At 43.7% G+C, this 17,143-nt stretch overlaps 1 protein-coding gene across 7 annotated transcripts in view; it reads left to right on the top strand.

The window, feature by feature from the left end:
• Naip5 (NLR family, apoptosis inhibitory protein 5) overlaps positions 1–17,143 on the top strand; it is a 39,196-nt gene that overhangs the window by 20,474 nt on the left and 1,579 nt on the right. For 5 of the 7 annotated variants that reach the window (XM_011244631.3, XM_017315417.2, XM_017315415.2 and 2 more), the window contains 8 exons: positions 775–874; positions 1,897–1,978; positions 2,771–2,828; positions 6,893–9,004; positions 10,626–10,793; positions 12,846–12,998; positions 13,303–13,389; positions 15,641–15,805. In XM_011244631.3, the coding sequence (XP_011242933.1) occupies positions 775–874; positions 1,897–1,978; positions 2,771–2,828; positions 6,893–9,004; positions 10,626–10,793; positions 12,846–12,998; positions 13,303–13,389; positions 15,641–15,805 (2,925 nt within the window). The remainder of the gene's footprint in view (positions 1–774; positions 875–1,896; positions 1,979–2,770; positions 2,829–6,892; positions 9,005–10,625; positions 10,794–12,845; positions 12,999–13,302; positions 13,390–15,640; positions 15,806–17,143) is intronic. The other 2 variants (XM_011244633.3, XM_017315416.2) reach the window with 2 other exon arrangements.

Raw genomic sequence — 17,143 nt, 5'->3', positions numbered from 1 at the left:
CCTTTAAAAGTTTCTAAGAAATATGTTGTTTTCCCACTACGAGTAGTGCCCATTTAAAGAGTTGGGGTTCCCAGGGCTGGAGAGATGGCTCCCTGAAGGTTCTCTCTCCTCACATTCACTCACCCTTGACTTTTCAACTCCCATTCTAGACTCGTTGTAAACTCTAGACCCCAGAAGCTTTGGCCAGACAGACAAGGAAGCTGTTCTGCTTGAACTGTACAGTGTCTTCATGGTTCAAGAGAGGAAGATGGTGGATCTTCCATTTCTAGTTGGATCCCTTGGCTCAGACACATTAGAATTCTTCCCTCAGAATACTGTCTCATGAGTGATGTGCTCTTACTATCCTGTGGAATATACCTGGCAATAATATGAGGAGAGACATGTAGTTCTTCATGATCTCACTGACATAAAAGCTCCTATATTTGCTCCCGTGTTTTGCACATGATATTCAAATATACTCTTTCTGATTTACTGAGCACACAGTTGTGTTTTGGTTGCCTATGTCTGTGAATGTCCAGCATGTCATTAGTGTCCAGAGCAGACAGAAAACTCCTCTAGCTACTCTTCTCCAGTTTGAGAGAGGTTTTATCAAAGCACTGACCACCCCAGTGAAGGACCAAGAGTCCTGTGTGAACTGTTGCCTCCTGAATGACCTGGCCACAGAATCCACCTGGAGATGAAAGTAGGATAATTATACTGCATAACCTGGAGTTGTCTTCTTCTGAGTTGGCAGCTGTATGTGCTGTTTAACTGACACCTTTCCTTTTTTTCTAGGCAAAAAGGACATTGTCCGGTGTTTTTCCTGTGGAGGATGTTTGGAAAAGTGGGCAGAAGGTGACGACCCAATGGAAGATCACATCAAGTTTTTTCCCGAGTGAGCAAGATGACTTCTCTTGACTTTGAACATGCATCAAGTCCATAAGATCCTGCCTTTGCCCTACACAGGCTGGGTTATTGTCTGCAAGTCTTTAAGTACATTTTAACTTAATGTTAACTAATGCATGGACTGAAATTAACTCTACTTCATCCCATATTCTCAGCATGTGCTCACTATTACTTTATAGATCACATGAGAGCCACAGTATGAATGTCTTTATTATTATTATTATTATTATTATTATTATTATTATTATTATTTTATTAGGTATTTTCTTCATTTACATTTCCAGTGCTATCCCAAGAGTCCCCCCTGCCCCCCCACTCCCCTACCCACCCACTCCCACTTCTTGGCCCTGGCGTTCCCCTGTACTGAGGCATATAAAGTTTGCATGACCAATGGGCCTCTCTTTCCACTGATGGCCAACTAGGCCATCTTCTGATACATATGCAGCTAGAGACATGAGCTCCGGGGGATACTGGTTATTTCATATTGTTGTTCCACCTATAGGGTTGCAGATCCCTTCAGCTCCTTGGGTACTTTCTCTAGATCTTCCACTGGGGGGCCCATGATCCATCCAATAGCTGATTATGAGCCTCCATTTCTGTGTTTGCTAAGCCCCGGCATAGCCTCACAAGAGACAGCTATATCAGGGTCCTTTCAGCAAAATCTTGCTAGTGTATGCAGTGGTGTCAGTGTTTGGAGGCTGATTATGGGATGGATCCCCAGGTATGGCAGTCTCTAGATGGTCCATCATTTTGTCTCAGCTCCAAACTTTGTCTCTGTAACTCCATGAATGTCTTCTATGATACAACACTGACAGAATCACTGGAAATGTTCTTTCTATTTAATTATTTGTTCTATGCATTCTCTCTCTCTCTCTCTCTCTCTCTCTCTCTCTCTCTCTCTCTCTCTGTCTCTCTCTGAATGTGTGTTTACATATGTGTATATGATAAAATCCCAATATGAATATTTAATTGCATAGAACCAATTTTATGACTTTTACATTCTCTGTTTAGATGTGTATTTCTTCAAACCTTGAAGTCCTCTGCAGAAGTAATTCCAACCCTTCAGAGCCAATATGCACTTCCAGAAGCCACGGTAATGAACACTGCCCTCTTCTGACTCAGCAGCATATGATCCTGTGGTTGAACACTATTGTGAATAGCAATTGTTGATTGTAAATATATCATAATTAAACCAATTCTACACGTATTTAATAAGCATCTACCATATGATAGTATAGAGAGATCTTCACAGGGATGACTGAGCCCTTCTTTCATAAGAAGTCTACCCTCTGATCCTTTTGAACTTACACTTGACTAACATGCATACTAAATGCATCTCATCTGTCATCTTCTCCAGAAGGCAGTAGTCTTAACTTTCTACTTGAACTTTTAAGTTGTTAAGACTTGTGCCATTTAACTAGGTTGGATTTTTTTGCTTGATGTGGATTCTCAGTTTGTAGCCTAGGCTGACCTTGAATTTACTGTGTAGCCAGGGCGAATATGGAATTTGTGATCTTCTGCCTCAGCCTTCAAAATGTTAAGTTAGCCCAGCTGATATGGCTTTTTTTAGTGAACTCAAGGCTACTTGCATGCAGGGCAAGCACTCCAGTTCCATTGAGAAAGCTTTGTGAACGAAACCAAATGCAAGCTTGTGAAGCCACAAGGCACATTTTTTTCAGGATATGAGCTATCAAGTCAATGACCTTTATATTTATATGTGCTTTATATATGTGAATTTAAAACTACCTTACAAGGCCTAGAGATATTGCTCAGTTGGGGGCATGCCTGTTTTGAAGATGCAGCTATGTTTAGATCTTCCATGATGATATAATGCTCCACCAATTTTGATGAAATTTTGATGTAATAAGGGATGTATTTTTCAAAGGAAACCACACGTGAAAGCAACCATGGTGATGCAGCAGCAGTTCATTCTACAGTGGTGGGTAAGCACTGAAAAGGAGCATGGGATTCTGGGTATTGATCCATAGGATTTGAAAGGAAAGTGTATTTTTTTTTTTTTTTTTTTTTTGATGTAAGAACACGAGGTAGTTTAATGGCGGAGCTCCGGGTCATATCTCACGCAGGAGACAGTGGTTTCGACCCCAAGGCTTGGGAGCTAGGGACTTTTATAGAAAAGGGGTGGGACTGGGGGAGGAATTGGCACGGTTTCACATGATTGGTCCATTTAAACATTAACAGACTGTCAGAAGGGCAGGAGATAGGGAGGCACTAGGCCAGTCAGAACATGTAACGACGGGCCTGCCCGGGCATGTCCTGGCCTGTTCTGTTATGTTCTTAGCCCCAGGTTTCAAAGCTCACAAACAACTCTTTGGGCTATTTGACATAAAATACATGAATAACATGTCTCAAGTTTTATTTCCTTTCATTCCCCTCTTCTTCTACTAAGTAATTCTAATCTTAGAATTTTAGAAATCTATATCTCTATGTGGAGAACAAAAGTCAACAGAATAAGAAGGGATGGTAAACAGAACTAGGCAAGGACCCTTTTAGTGAGGCTTGAGGGTCTGGGCATGATGTAGGTGTACGTGGATCAGATCTCTGGCTAGAACTGGTGAGATGTCTTTTGGGGTACCCAGCTCGTTCGCTGTAGCCAATTGTGACCAGCCTTTTTTCTGTACCACCTGTAAGCCTTTTAACTTAGCATACAGATTATTATTACAACAACATGTAGGTTTAAACACATCATTTAAGACAGTGATGGGCATGGGAGCCCCATAAAGGATCTTTAAAAAAGTAAGGCTGAATCAAAAGGGAGTATTTCTAGTTCTAAATAGGACAAGGGGAAGGAGCACCAAGTCTGCACCAGTCTCTTTTAGAATTTTATTTATCTTTTTTTACCCGTCCTGAGCTTTGGAGCCTGTATGTACAATGTAACTTTTAACTAATCTCTAATATCTTGGCCAGTCCCTGATTTACCTGGGCAACAAAGGCAGGTCCATTACCTCGGGAAGATTTCTTTTAGGATCTTCTTGGCTATCACATTGGTCGTCTCAGTCCTTTAACCGCGAGGCTACTGCCATCGGTGTACCAGCTTGAACTCTTAGGCCAAGGCTGATCTGATCCTTCAGATCATTTTGAGTACCAGTTTCTTCTGCCAGAATGTCAGCGCAGTGATGAGTAGGTGCAGTCTCACGCAGTGGGACAGCAGGTGGAATGAAGCAAAGGTCACTCGTTTAGTCAACAAAAAGCTCTGATGTGTCACAGGAGTGTTGGTCGTCATCCATCAGTCAGGGGGCTTTTAGATAATGTTTTTAAGATCATGGGGTGCCACTACAGTTTGCTGTCCCAGAGTGAGCTTATCAGCATCCTTGACAAGCAGTGTTATGGCAGCAATAGCTTTTAGGCAAGAAAACCACCCGCTGGCAACAGGATCTAACTTCTTGGATAGGTAAGACACTGGCCTTTTTTAAAGTCCCAAAGTCTGAGTAAGGATTTCTCTGGTGACCTGTGATCTCTCTTCTACATAAAGTGTGAAAGGCTTGGTTAGGTCAGGCAAAGGCTGGCCATCAGTAGGGCCTTTTTCATTTCTCTAAAGGCTTTTTGGTGATCTGGGGTCCACACAAACACTTTCTCTTCCTTGGTTGGGGGGTACAACGGGCAGCTAAGGTCGCCAACCCAGGTATTTAGAGCCTGCAGAAACCAGCGGTGTCCAAGAATTTTTTTACTTGTCTTGGTGTAGTTGGGGTGGGGATCTGAGTTACAGTCTTTTTTTTCCGGCTTTCTTTAGCCACTACTTCCCATCTCGAAGGATGTATCTCAAATAAGTAACTTTAATCTGACACAGCTGAGCCTTTTTAGCTGAGGCTCGGTCTTCAGTTGCCCAGGTTTCCTGTCTAGATCTTGTCTTTTTCTTTCTCTCCTATCACTGTGGCCAAGATTCTAGTCAAATTTCTCTCTTGTCTACGACCCCTCCTGTCCTTTTTTTTTGTCTCTCTCTCTCTCTCTCTCTCTCTCTCTCTCTCTCTCTCTCTCTCTCTCTCTCTCTCTCTCTCTCTCGTAATATGCCTTTTCTGCCTCTTACTTACTGGTTCTACTCTAAATATTTCTCATTTGGGGTATCTCTCTCATCTCAGACCTCTCTAATCTCTTTCATCTCTACTTTCACTGTCATCTGTCACTCCTGAGTCTGCTGAAGCTTTGCTCTTCCTTACAGTCTAAGCTCACCTTTTTCTAGACCTCTATACCCATTTGTCAGAGCCTGGTGATTAGACTCGTAGGTGCTCCTTACCTGGGACAGGAGTTTTAAGTGGGCAGATGTCTCTCTCGATAGTTAGCAGCTTAGGGTGGGGCCGCCCTAGAAGAGAAAACACGTGGGGCAGGGAAGGGAAGGCAGCTCTCACAGCTGGCTGCACTGGGCCAAGTCGGGGAGCGGGCAGAAGGTAGTGGGCGGAAGGTAGCGGAGGCAGCGACTCTCGTCAGCCCTAGGAAGCCAGAAGGGGCCGGCGCGGGCCCTATGGGCCTCACCCCTCTTTTTCTTGCCTGTCCCACAGGTGGTGAATCCGTGGTGGTGGTGGTGGGGCGGGCATCCCGGGGGAAACCTCTGCATTGGTGTTCCCCCTGGGCCACGGTTTCTCACATGGCCAGTGCGCTCTGCTGCCGCCAAAAGCCGGAAGTTCTCAGTCCGGCCTGCAGCTGCGTGTGGCCAGTTTTTTTTAACTATCACTGACAAATTCTGTCCTAACGTCAGTCCAAGTCTACAGTCGGCACTACACACACAGTCTGTCCTATGACGAAAACCACAAACAAAAACAAGACAGCAACACAAAAACAAGACAGCAACAGAAAATAAAAGACACCAGTATCTAAGCACACTCATTCCTCACTCTGCCAGATGTAAAACCAAGGCACGATGTGGGACTCGAACCCACGATCTCGGAACCAGAAAACCAAGGCACGAGGTGGGACTTGAACCCATGATCTCGGAACCCTAAAACCAAGGCACGAGGTGGGACTCGAACCCACGATCTCGGAACCCTAAAACCAAGGCACGAGGTGGGACTCGAACCCACGATCTCGGAACCAGAAAACCAAGGCACGAGGTGGGACTTGAACCCACGATCTCGGAACCCTAAAACCAAGGCACGAGGTGGGACTCAAACCCACAATCTCAGAACCAGAAAACCAAGGCACGAGGTGGGACTCGAACCCACGATCTCACAACCCTAAAACCAAGGCACGAGGTGGGACTCAAACCCACGATCTCGTAACCGAAAAACCAAGGCACAAACAAATTCACAAACCGAGACACAAATTTACAAACCAAGACACAAATTCACAATCTCAGAACTAAAAAGCCAAGACACAAATTCAGCGGTGCCACACTTAGACAACAGACAACATGTAAGACACACACAAACAAACGTAACTCCAAGGGGTCTTTCGGGGTTCCTGGGTGTCACGCAGATCTCAGTGGGACCTTCAAATGAAAGAACCTAGTGGGGAAACCCCCACTCAATTTCTGTTCGGCGCGCACCCAAGAATCACGAACAGACGACCAACTTGATGTAAGAACATGAGGTAGTTTAATGGCGGAGCTCCGGGTCGAAGCGTATCTCACGCAGGAGACAGTGGTTTCGACCGGAAAGTGTATTTATAATTGTCCAGGGAGCTGCTAGAGAGGAAAGCACTGAGGTGGAGGGAAGTGTGGATGAGAGAGTTGCATTCCTGTGGCTTCCTGAGAGTAAATGCAGGACTAAGAACAGAGTCCTTGTGTCAGACCCAGACCAGCCAGCATTAAAGGCACCATGCAGCAAGCTGGTCTCCTGAGAGCTCAGAAGGGAACTAGGGTGACAGAGTATTCTTCAGAATCCTACCTAATCCCCAAGGTCAAGTGGGAGGCTTGGACAGCATTCTGGTGCTATGAAAAGGTCTGGGAGGACCTCAGGTGTATGGAGATGTCATGTGCAGTGGAGCAGACAAGCAAAGCTGCCAGAGAGGTTCGAAGTGTACCACCCTATACCTCCCTGTACCTCCCTTCTCTCCACAGACTTGGGTAGGAGTGAAGCCCAGTGGTTTCAAGAGGCCAGGAGTCTGAGTGAGCAGCTAAGAGACAACTACACTAAAGCCACTTTCCGCCACATGAACTTGCCAGAAGTGTGCTCCAGCCTTGGCACTGACCACTTGCTCAGCTGCGATGTGTCCATCATTTCAAAGCACATCAGCCAGCCTGTGCAAGAGGCCCTGACGATCCCCGAGGTCTTCTCCAATCTCAACTCTGTCATGTGTGTGGAGGGGGAAACTGGCAGTGGAAAGACAACCTTCCTGAAGAGGATAGCTTTTCTCTGGGCATCAGGATGCTGCCCCCTGTTGTACAGGTTCCAGCTGGTCTTCTATCTCTCCCTTAGTTCCATCACACCAGATCAGGGACTGGCCAACATCATCTGTGCCCAACTCCTAGGGGCAGGAGGTTGCATTAGTGAAGTGTGTCTGAGCAGCAGCATCCAGCAGTTACAACACCAGGTGCTGTTCCTGTTGGATGACTACAGTGGGCTGGCCTCACTCCCCCAAGCCCTACACACACTGATTACAAAAAACTACTTGTCACGGACCTGCTTATTGATCGCTGTGCATACAAACAGGGTCAGAGACATCCGCCTATACCTAGGTACAAGTCTAGAGATCCAAGAGTTTCCCTTCTATAATACTGTCTCTGTATTACGGAAGTTTTTTTCACATGACATAATCTGTGTGGAAAAGCTTATAATTTACTTTATTGATAATAAAGATTTACAGGGAGTTTACAAGACCCCTCTCTTTGTAGCAGCAGTATGTACTGACTGGATTCAAAATGCATCTGCCCAGGATAAATTTCAAGATGTGACACTTTTCCAGTCCTACATGCAATACCTGTCCTTAAAATACAAAGCTACAGCTGAGCCTCTCCAGGCCACTGTGTCCTCATGTGGGCAGCTGGCCTTGACAGGGCTTTTCTCATCATGCTTTGAGTTCAATAGTGATGACCTGGCAGAGGCAGGAGTTGATGAAGATGAAAAGCTTACCACCCTCTTGATGAGCAAATTCACCGCCCAGAGACTGAGACCAGTCTACCGGTTTTTAGGTCCTCTGTTCCAGGAGTTTCTTGCTGCCGTGAGGTTGACTGAACTCCTGAGTTCAGATAGGCAGGAAGACCAAGATCTTGGACTTTATTATTTGAGACAAATCGACTCACCTCTGAAGGCAATAAACTCCTTTAACATATTTTTGTATTATGTCTCCAGCCACTCTTCCTCAAAGGCAGCGCCAACAGTTGTATCTCATTTGCTTCAGTTGGTGGATGAGAAAGAGTCACTGGAGAACATGTCTGAAAATGAGGATTACATGAAGCTCCATCCACAAACTTTTCTATGGTTTCAGTTTGTTAGAGGGTTGTGGCTGGTGTCTCCTGAATCTTCCTCTTCATTCGTTTCAGAACATTTATTGCGCCTTGCTCTAATCTTTGCTTATGAAAGCAACACAGTTGCTGAATGCTCTCCATTTATTTTGCAATTCCTTCGAGGAAAAACACTGGCTTTAAGAGTACTGAATTTACAGTACTTTAGGGACCACCCAGAAAGCCTGTTACTGTTGAGGAGCTTAAAGGTTTCCATAAATGGAAATAAAATGTCATCTTATGTAGATTATTCATTCAAGACATATTTTGAAAACTTACAGCCACCAGCTATAGATGAGGAGTATACATCTGCCTTTGAGCATATAAGTGAATGGAGGAGAAATTTTGCTCAAGATGAGGAGATCATAAAAAACTATGAAAATATCCGACCCAGAGCCCTACCAGACATCAGTGAAGGGTACTGGAAACTGTCCCCCAAGCCATGCAAGATCCCCAAGCTGGAAGTTCAAGTGAACAACACGGATGCAGCAGATCAAGCACTGCTCCAGGTCCTCATGGAAGTCTTCTCAGCTTCACAGAGTATTGAGTTCCGTTTATTCAACAGCAGTGGCTTCCTTGAAAGCATCTGCCCAGCTCTGGAGCTGAGTAAGGCCTCTGTCACCAAGTGTTCCATGTCCAGGCTGGAGCTCAGCAGAGCAGAACAGGAGCTGCTTCTCACCCTGCCTGCCCTGCAGTCTCTCGAGGTCTCAGAGACAAACCAGTTACCAGGTATCCCCAAGTGTATTCCCATAACCACTCTGCTTGACACTGTGTCTCATTCTTAGCTTTACATGAAGGGAACTTCTCAGGCACAAGGCCATGAATGTGTCTTGGTAGGAGAGACCTGTACTTTTTCACTGTTTTGGGGCAGTGGAAGGCCCTGGATCATAGAAAGGGTTTCCAGTTAACTCAGACAACACTAGGAGAACATTACCACCAGTATTAATCTTTCAAGATCCTTTTAAGGACGTTTGAATTGCTTGTTAGTGATAGATGGTGGACTGTATGTGAACTGATTCTGTCGAATCATCTGCACTGGGCCAGGCAAGGCTATAGAGTAAATCTATCTCAAAGAAAACAACACAGAATCATTGATGTTCTCTTGTAGCAGGACTTTGTGTATTGTGGATTTAAACCCTTTTGTTATAGACAGAGTATGTCTACCATGTGCAAGACCCTGGGTTCCACAAAAATAAATCTATCAAACCTTTATCAGTCACATGGCTCAAAAAACATTTTCTTCCATTCTGTAGATTGTCACTTTCATCTCTTTGTAATGTTCTGATATCTCATCTCTTTGTGTGTGTTTTTGCTGCATGAACAATTGTTAATTTTGATAAGGTCTTTAATAGTTGAGGTCTGATAGAAGAACTTATAGGAAATTTATAGAATTAATCTATATAAAATGAGAAAGGGAATTTCTTAGAATGGCTTAAAGGCTGTGGTTCAACTAGGCCAACAATGACTCTCTACCAACAGACAGTCTATGAATCCAGTAGTCATTCAGTCTATAAGGTTAGAAGAAGCAGGCTCTAATACCAGTGTAGGAATGGACTTGCTAGTGAGAGGGAGAGCAAGCAGGGAGGGAGGGAGAGAGAGAGAGAGAGAGAGAGAGAGAGAGAGAGAGACAGAGAGAGACAGAGAGAGACAGAGACAGAGACAGAGAGACAGAGACAGAGACAGAGACAGAGAGACAGAGACAGAGACAGAGGGCTTCTTTCTCTCATGTCCTTTATATAGGCTGCCAGGAGAAGGAATGAGTAAAGGTGGATTTTCCCAACTCAAAGGTCCAAAGTAGATGTTGATCTTCCCAATTTGAATTTTTAACTAGAGAATAAAGCCTCACAGTCATTAAGGTTTTAATTAATTTTCAAGGTAGTCAAGTTAATAACCAAGCATTGTCCAAGGTCTAATTTTTGCTACTGCTTTTTATTGCATATCTAAGGATCCACCATCAAAAAGTTCAAGGTCCTGAACATTACGTTTTTCTTCTAACAGTTCTATGGCTTTAGCTCATACATGTGTCGTTAATCTAATTTTTACACTTTATGAATTGGAAGCAGGAGTCCAGCTGTGCATGCATTTGCATCTGCAAAATTAGATGTTCCCACACTATTGCTAAGGGAGATGTCAATTATTTTTGTGAGTCTAGAGTCCAGCACAGGGCTTGCCCTAGAGTCTGCCCATGATCAGCAGATGCTGCAGCTGGCAGTAACTTCATGCATGTGCTTCCTAATCAGACGTTAGGATGTCTGAGGAGTTTCATCTTGGAAGTATGAATATGGCTGAAGCACCTTGAGAACTTGCACTTGGGGCTCTTGAGTGATGGGAACTCTGTGCTGCTTTCCAGAACAGCTCTTCCATAACTTGCACAAGTTCCTGGGCCTGAAAGAACTGTGTGTGAGACTAGATGGCAAACCGAATGTGCTCTCAGTCCTTCCTAGAGAGTTCCCAAACCTCCTTCACATGGAGAAGTTATCCATCCAAACCTCCACGGAGTCTGACCTCTCCAAACTAGGTAAGGATGGTGCTTGATCTCCATTTCATGTCTCAGCTGGTAAAGCTAGTTGGCTAGTAATTGTTAGAACCATTAAATCATCATTAGTCAAAACTTCCCTGGGCCTGACAGCATGAACTGTGGGAACATCACCCTTTCTTGGAGACTTATTGTAAATCTTGAGTGTTTACTATATGCTAAGGACTGTTCTGAACACTTCAGAATAATTCACTCTTCACTGTGTGAGAGAGAGTACTGTGATTGTGGTCACTGTGCATCTGGGGACGTTAAGTCATAAAGAAAGATGTTAAGTGATTTTTCTCAAGTTTTTTTCAGCTAAGAGAGGCCACTGCTTATGTATCCACATCCCTGCAGTCAGCTGTGATAAAACTGAAATTTTTCCGCATCCTATCTCAGGGAAACAATCTTTCCTTCTGTTCTTCCTACGTCTTTACCAAGCACCATTTTTTTTTAATGATTGAGCTTTCTTCCTCCTCTTCTGAGGAGACTTTCCCTCTGTCCTGCCCTCATACTGTGCAGTTGCTTTCTGCTACATACTGTCCTTTGTTACTGATTGTGCCAGCTTACCTCAAATAGCATGATTTTCCTTCCTACCTCATCCTCATCCTATTCCTATTCCTCTTCCTCTTTCTCTTCCTTTTCCTCTTCTTCTTCTTCATCTTTCTCTCCAAAATTATTTGTAGAGTTCTTTTATTTTGATTTTAAGTTGTTTTTACATCACCACTTACACATCTGCTTGCTGAGGGAGAAGGAAATCTTACTGGTAACAATCTGAACATTTTCCCATTCTTCCTAGCCTCATGGATGATGGATGACAGTGCAACCACATTTCTGAAATACATCCTTTAGAAAAATGCTTTAAAGTTTGATAGGCCACTTGATTTGGGGAACACTGGAGACTAAGTGAACCTACAAGTGCCATGCCAAAGACTACTGAAGTGTGGCCTGGTGGTCCATACCTGAAACCATAGCTTGTGAGAACCTAAGGGAGAGGGTGGCCTAAATTCAAAACCACTGAATTCTAGATTAGTCTGAGCTACAGTGTGAGGTGTTGTCTCACAAAACAAAAAGAACAAAAAGTTCTGGGAGTGCATTAGCAAGCACACACACACACATAATTACATGTAATAAAAATTTTAAATATAAAGTAAACTTCACAATTTATGTTACAGAATTATTCTTTCTTTCATGTTACTTTGTATAAAATGTTTATTCATAAATGCAGCATACAAACATAGAGACATTAGAGTTAAAAAACTGAAGGTGGTTTTACTGAGCCATTATTCAATTTTTTTTCAAATTTCAACCATTAGTGCTATGTTTATATCATTTCTGCCCATTCTTCCTCCAATTCCTTCCATGTCTTTCCCACTCAGTCTCAAATTCATGACACTTCTTGTGTGCATGGTGGGGGGAGGATAAAGGAGAAAGGCAGAGAGAGGGGGAGGGAGGGAGGAAGGGAGAGAGAAAGAGAGAGAGGGAGAGAGGGAGGGAGGGAGAGAGAGAGAGAGAGAGAGAGGGAGAGAGGGAGAGAGAGAGAGAGAGAGAGAGAGAGAGAGAGAGAGAGAGAGAGAGAGAGAGAGAACTAGTTGGCAGGGAGGAGGCTTTCCGATCTGTTCTACTCTGATCCCTCCAAGTGCAGTGGTGTCTTTAACAGCGTCTTACCTCCAAGTTCTGGGAGCAAACCAAGAACAACAACCAAAGCCTGTATTGTTTGGGGGAATCTCTTGGACTCTTCTGACCAAAACCTTAAGGAAAAGTTTAACATGTCTGGGACTGAGGCTATTGTTACTACTTGATAAGCCCTTATTTTGAAATTTGAGAACAGAAAACTGATCCAGAGAGGGTCAGGAACTTGCCCTAGGTCATCTGTTCACTAGTCAGTTGTGTAAGTTGAGCACAAGCACAATGAATGGCGTCTGACACCTAGATACTGTGCCACAGTGCTACTGCCTGTTTAATCAGTGTGGCTGCAGCTGATGGGTCAAGAACCCAATTCTAATAAAAATGTGTGGCCTTCTCTAATTTCTGAACATCCTTCATCTTTTCCAGTTAAATTCATCCAGAACTTTCCAAATCTCCATGTTTTCCATCTGAAATGTGATTTCCTTTCAAATTGTGAGTCTCTCATGGCTGTGCTTGCTTCCTGCAAGAAACTCAGAGAGATTGAGTTTTCTGGACGATGCTTTGAAGCCATGACCTTTGGTAAGAAATCAATGGCTTTGACTTCACATGCTCCTGTGCACAAAGTCATTACATACTTGAGAATTAAATGCCACGGATGTCATGGGAACCGTGAGGACACATGATCCTCAGTGAGGCTCTCACAAGAGTCAATGAGCTACAATTTACATGTTTCATTCTCAGAGTTGTGTCCTCTCCTTAGTCATAGTGATTCAGTCTGAATGTCATATCACCTTTGATTATTTTTTAAATGCTCTGTATTTCAATGGTTTTCCCATGTCATAGAAAATGTACTGATCTAAATGATTTTATTTTCCTTTATTAGTCAACATTTTGCCAAATTTTGTTTCTCTGAAGATACTGAATCTTAAAGATCAACAATTTCCAGATAAGGAAACGTCAGAAAAGTTTGGTAAGTTTATTTATGAAACACTGTTTCTTAATTTACTCTTTGTCTCCTCCTTCTCCTCTTCTTTCTTTTCCTGTCAACAGAAAATAAAGCAAGTTTGAACGGTTGTCCTTGGACTGCTGGCTAGGCTTTCTGTTGCTGTGATAAAGCACCAGAACTAACAGCAGCATGGAGAGGGAAGGGTTTATGAGGTTACAGATCTCAGGTAACACTCCATCACCTTGGGAAATCAGGGCAGGAACCTGAAGTCAGGAACTGAAGCAGAGGTGTGCTGCTTATTGGCTTTTCCCTTGTGAATGGCTCACTCTGCTTTCATATAACACCTGTGACCACCAGGGGTGGTACCACTCATGCTGTCCTTCCTCATCAATCAAGAAAATGCACCACAGGCTGGTCTACAAGACAATCTCGTGGAGGCAGTTCCTCACTTGAGGATCTTTCTTCCAAAATGTCTCTAGCTCGTGACAAGTTGACATAAAACCACCAGTGGAACATTCCACATCCTCCGTATTCTTCATGCCATCTCTAGATTGTCTACAATACCCAGTACAATATAGAAGCTACATAAACAGCACTGTGTTGTTCAAGGACTATGACATGGTGTCAATGTCTGTACATGTTTGGCATCGAGATCATTTTAAAAAGACTTAATGTCTGGCAAAATGATTCAGAGCATTCCAAAATCTTGATGCCAAGCTGGAAGCCTTGAATTTTATTCATATGACAAGCATAGTGGAAAGAAAGAACTTATTTAGTTAGGCATGTTGTTCTCTGACCTTCACACACATACTGTCACACACACACACACACACACAATTAAGTAAATGTAATAAAAAAAACTTCGACAAATTGTGGGTGGAATGTGCCAATACAGATGGTCAGCTGCACCAGCTGTGTTGGTCCATGGGAAGATGTTATAGCAATACTCAGTCTCATCCCTGAAATGCTGTCAAGGTGGGTCCCACACATCTTCATGCTTGATACCATTAAATGAAATGATCTCAGTGACTTCTTAGGCTAGAATTTGGTCATGATGGCATGATGTTTACGTTTATTGTTCCTCATCCACTCTAAAATGCTTTATGCTTTTTGTTCCAAAGGTTGGTTTCTGGAACACACACACACAGTTAGAAACACTGAGTCAGAATTACTACCATGATAAGTACACAAAGAGTTTCAAACTTTTTAAATTTTATTTATTTTTATTTCATGTGCATTTTGTGTGCATGTTTGTCTGTGCGAGGGTGTTGGAGCTCATGGAACTTGAGTGTCATACAGTTGTAAGCTGCCATATAGGTGCTGGGAATTGAACCCAGGTCCTCTGGAAGAGCATCTAGTACTACCCTGCCCTAAATTTCAATACTTTTGACTTAATAAAGTATTGAGAAAGTAATGAGTTTTCATGGAAATTACTCTTAACAGGTTAAGTGAAGTGACAGGGGAGACTGCAGATGTATTATACAGAGTTGTATATTCACGATGTTTTTCAGACTGTATTGTTGATAAGGCAAGCCCGAGTTTCCTAGAGAGAGAGAGAGCAACTCTCTGTGTGTGTGAGAGTATGTGTGTGTTGCCATGGTATCCAGCGTGCTAGGCAAGCACTGTATCACTGAGCAACTCACAAATCCATGGAGTTGAGTTCTAAATAAATATTATCTTTTCTTTAAAAAAAAAAGAAAGAAAGTAAAAGAAAAAGAAAAAAGGAGTCTGTGAAAAAAATGTGTTATTCCAGAAAAGAGGAAAGTGAAAGATAGGTCTAGAACATTGGCCCATGCTACAAAGTCCATTAATTAGCTTCTACAAAGGCACAGAAGTAGAGACTAGTGATCACATGATTTTTAGGACATCATGCTTAGGGTATATAGTGGAAAGTTGTCAGAGTAGTGGACCATGCTTTACTGAGGACATTGGATGTCCTAGAGATGATGGCTGGAGGTGGGATGGAAGGGAGGGGTCTGAAGGCACTGTGCAGCTAGGAGAGTGACCTTCAGTGGGAACTCCAATTAAGAAGACAGAGTAGAGATGAAGATACAGCCTGGATTTGGGTAAAAAAACAGGTTGGGGAAGGATGGAGGAAGAAGCAGAAGTGAGCAGCAGGGAGCAGCTCTGTGCTGACCCCTTCTCCTGCCCTTGGAGAGGACAGGGATGAGGAGGGCCTGTGCTAGGTAGGGCCTTCTAGACTAGAGACCGTGTAAGTCATAAGCTGCTCACAATGGAACAGCTCCTGAGGATGGCTCTCCTGTGTCTCCCACAGCCCAGGCTCTGGGTTCTCTCAGGAACCTGGAGGAACTGCTCGTTCCCACTGGGGACGGGATTCACCAAGTGGCCAAACTGATTGTCCGGCAGTGTCTGCAGCTTCCGTGCCTCCGAGTTCTCACCTTTCACGACATCTTGGACGATGACAGTGTGATTGAAATTGGTGAGTTTCCCTCAGAGAAAGGGGTTCCCTTGTGTGGAAGCAGTGGTGTCATTGGATCTGCCTGCTACAAGCATCTAGAGCCAGGAAAGACTTCCAAAGGCTTCCTCATTTCCACCGTCACCTGCTTCCTCTCCTGCCCTTCTGCAGATGTAGAGTCGTCCTGGTGTGACTGGGAAAGTTAACCGTGTCTCTTTTTTTTCAAATCAGGGTGTGTGTGTGTGAGGGGGGGGTGTAGAAGTATCCAGTCTGTGGTTTGAACTCAGGGCCTCACACATACACTAGAGCAGTGTCTGGTCCTGCACCACTGTCCAGTAATATCTCTGTCCTCACACTTGGTGTTTCAGACCCCTGACCAGATACACTCTGACTCAACTGAATACTGACACGACAGGTATATTGTGGGGAAATGTAGAGCTATGTCCACTTCATGTTCACGTTCCTGCAACCTCTTATCCCTGTCAATGTAGCAGTCAACTAGGCTAGAGCACAGAGCTTTCCCAGAGCCCCAAACCTGAGTTGTTTCCATTCTCCAGCAGTGCCCTCCACACCCTCACAGATGACCACTGCACTCTCTCTGTCACCATAGCTGCTTTTGCCACTAGACATTTCATGTGGGGAAATCCTATACAATAGGCTAGGTTTGTCTATTTTCACCCAAGATTGTGTTTGTTCTTTATATGCAAAATAGCACATGTGATCATAGAGCACTGTGACTGTGCCTTATATGCACAGTAGCACACATGACCAAAGATCATTGGCCTCACCTGCTGAGTCATCTCAGTGTGGTAACAGTGCCCTTCTCTCCATGGACAACTGACAGCTTACTCTTGGTCAATGTTTCAACTTTACAGTCATGCAACTGCACTTATACACACCATAGCAACAGATAATGATATAATGTGACATGGAAAATCAAGAAAACCAGAGGACAGCAGGCCGGGGGGGGGGGGGGGGAGGCTGAGATGTTCTCCAGTTCTTCCAGAAGTATATTTATTCAGGGAATGAGAAATACCCCCTGACTATCACTGAAGATCCTTATTCAGGACACAGAAGAAACACTTTCTTAGTCCCTCTTTCTTTACACTCAAGCTATAACATGATTCTGGGTGAAGTCTACTCTAATTTTCCCCATAGAAGGGAAAAGTGGTTACATAGTGAATAATGAAACAAAAGCTGTACTAGATCTTCACTTGTAAAGTCGCCATGAGTTTAGCTCCATTTCCTTCAGAGCCCTGCTTTGAGTAACCAGGGAGTCCCTTCTGAGCTATAGGTGGAAGGCTCTATAGTAGCCAGTGAGAGGACAGCTTTAAGGACTGTCACCTTCCCTTCTCTGCATAA

The sequence above is a fragment of the Mus musculus genome, chromosome 13 (assembly GCF_000001635.26).
Source record: "Mus musculus strain C57BL/6J chromosome 13, GRCm38.p6 C57BL/6J".
NCBI classification, from domain to species: domain Eukaryota; kingdom Metazoa; phylum Chordata; class Mammalia; order Rodentia; family Muridae; genus Mus; species Mus musculus.
The sequence above is the reverse complement of the archived record's forward strand: the minus strand, read 5'-3'. Positions and strand labels throughout refer to the sequence as shown.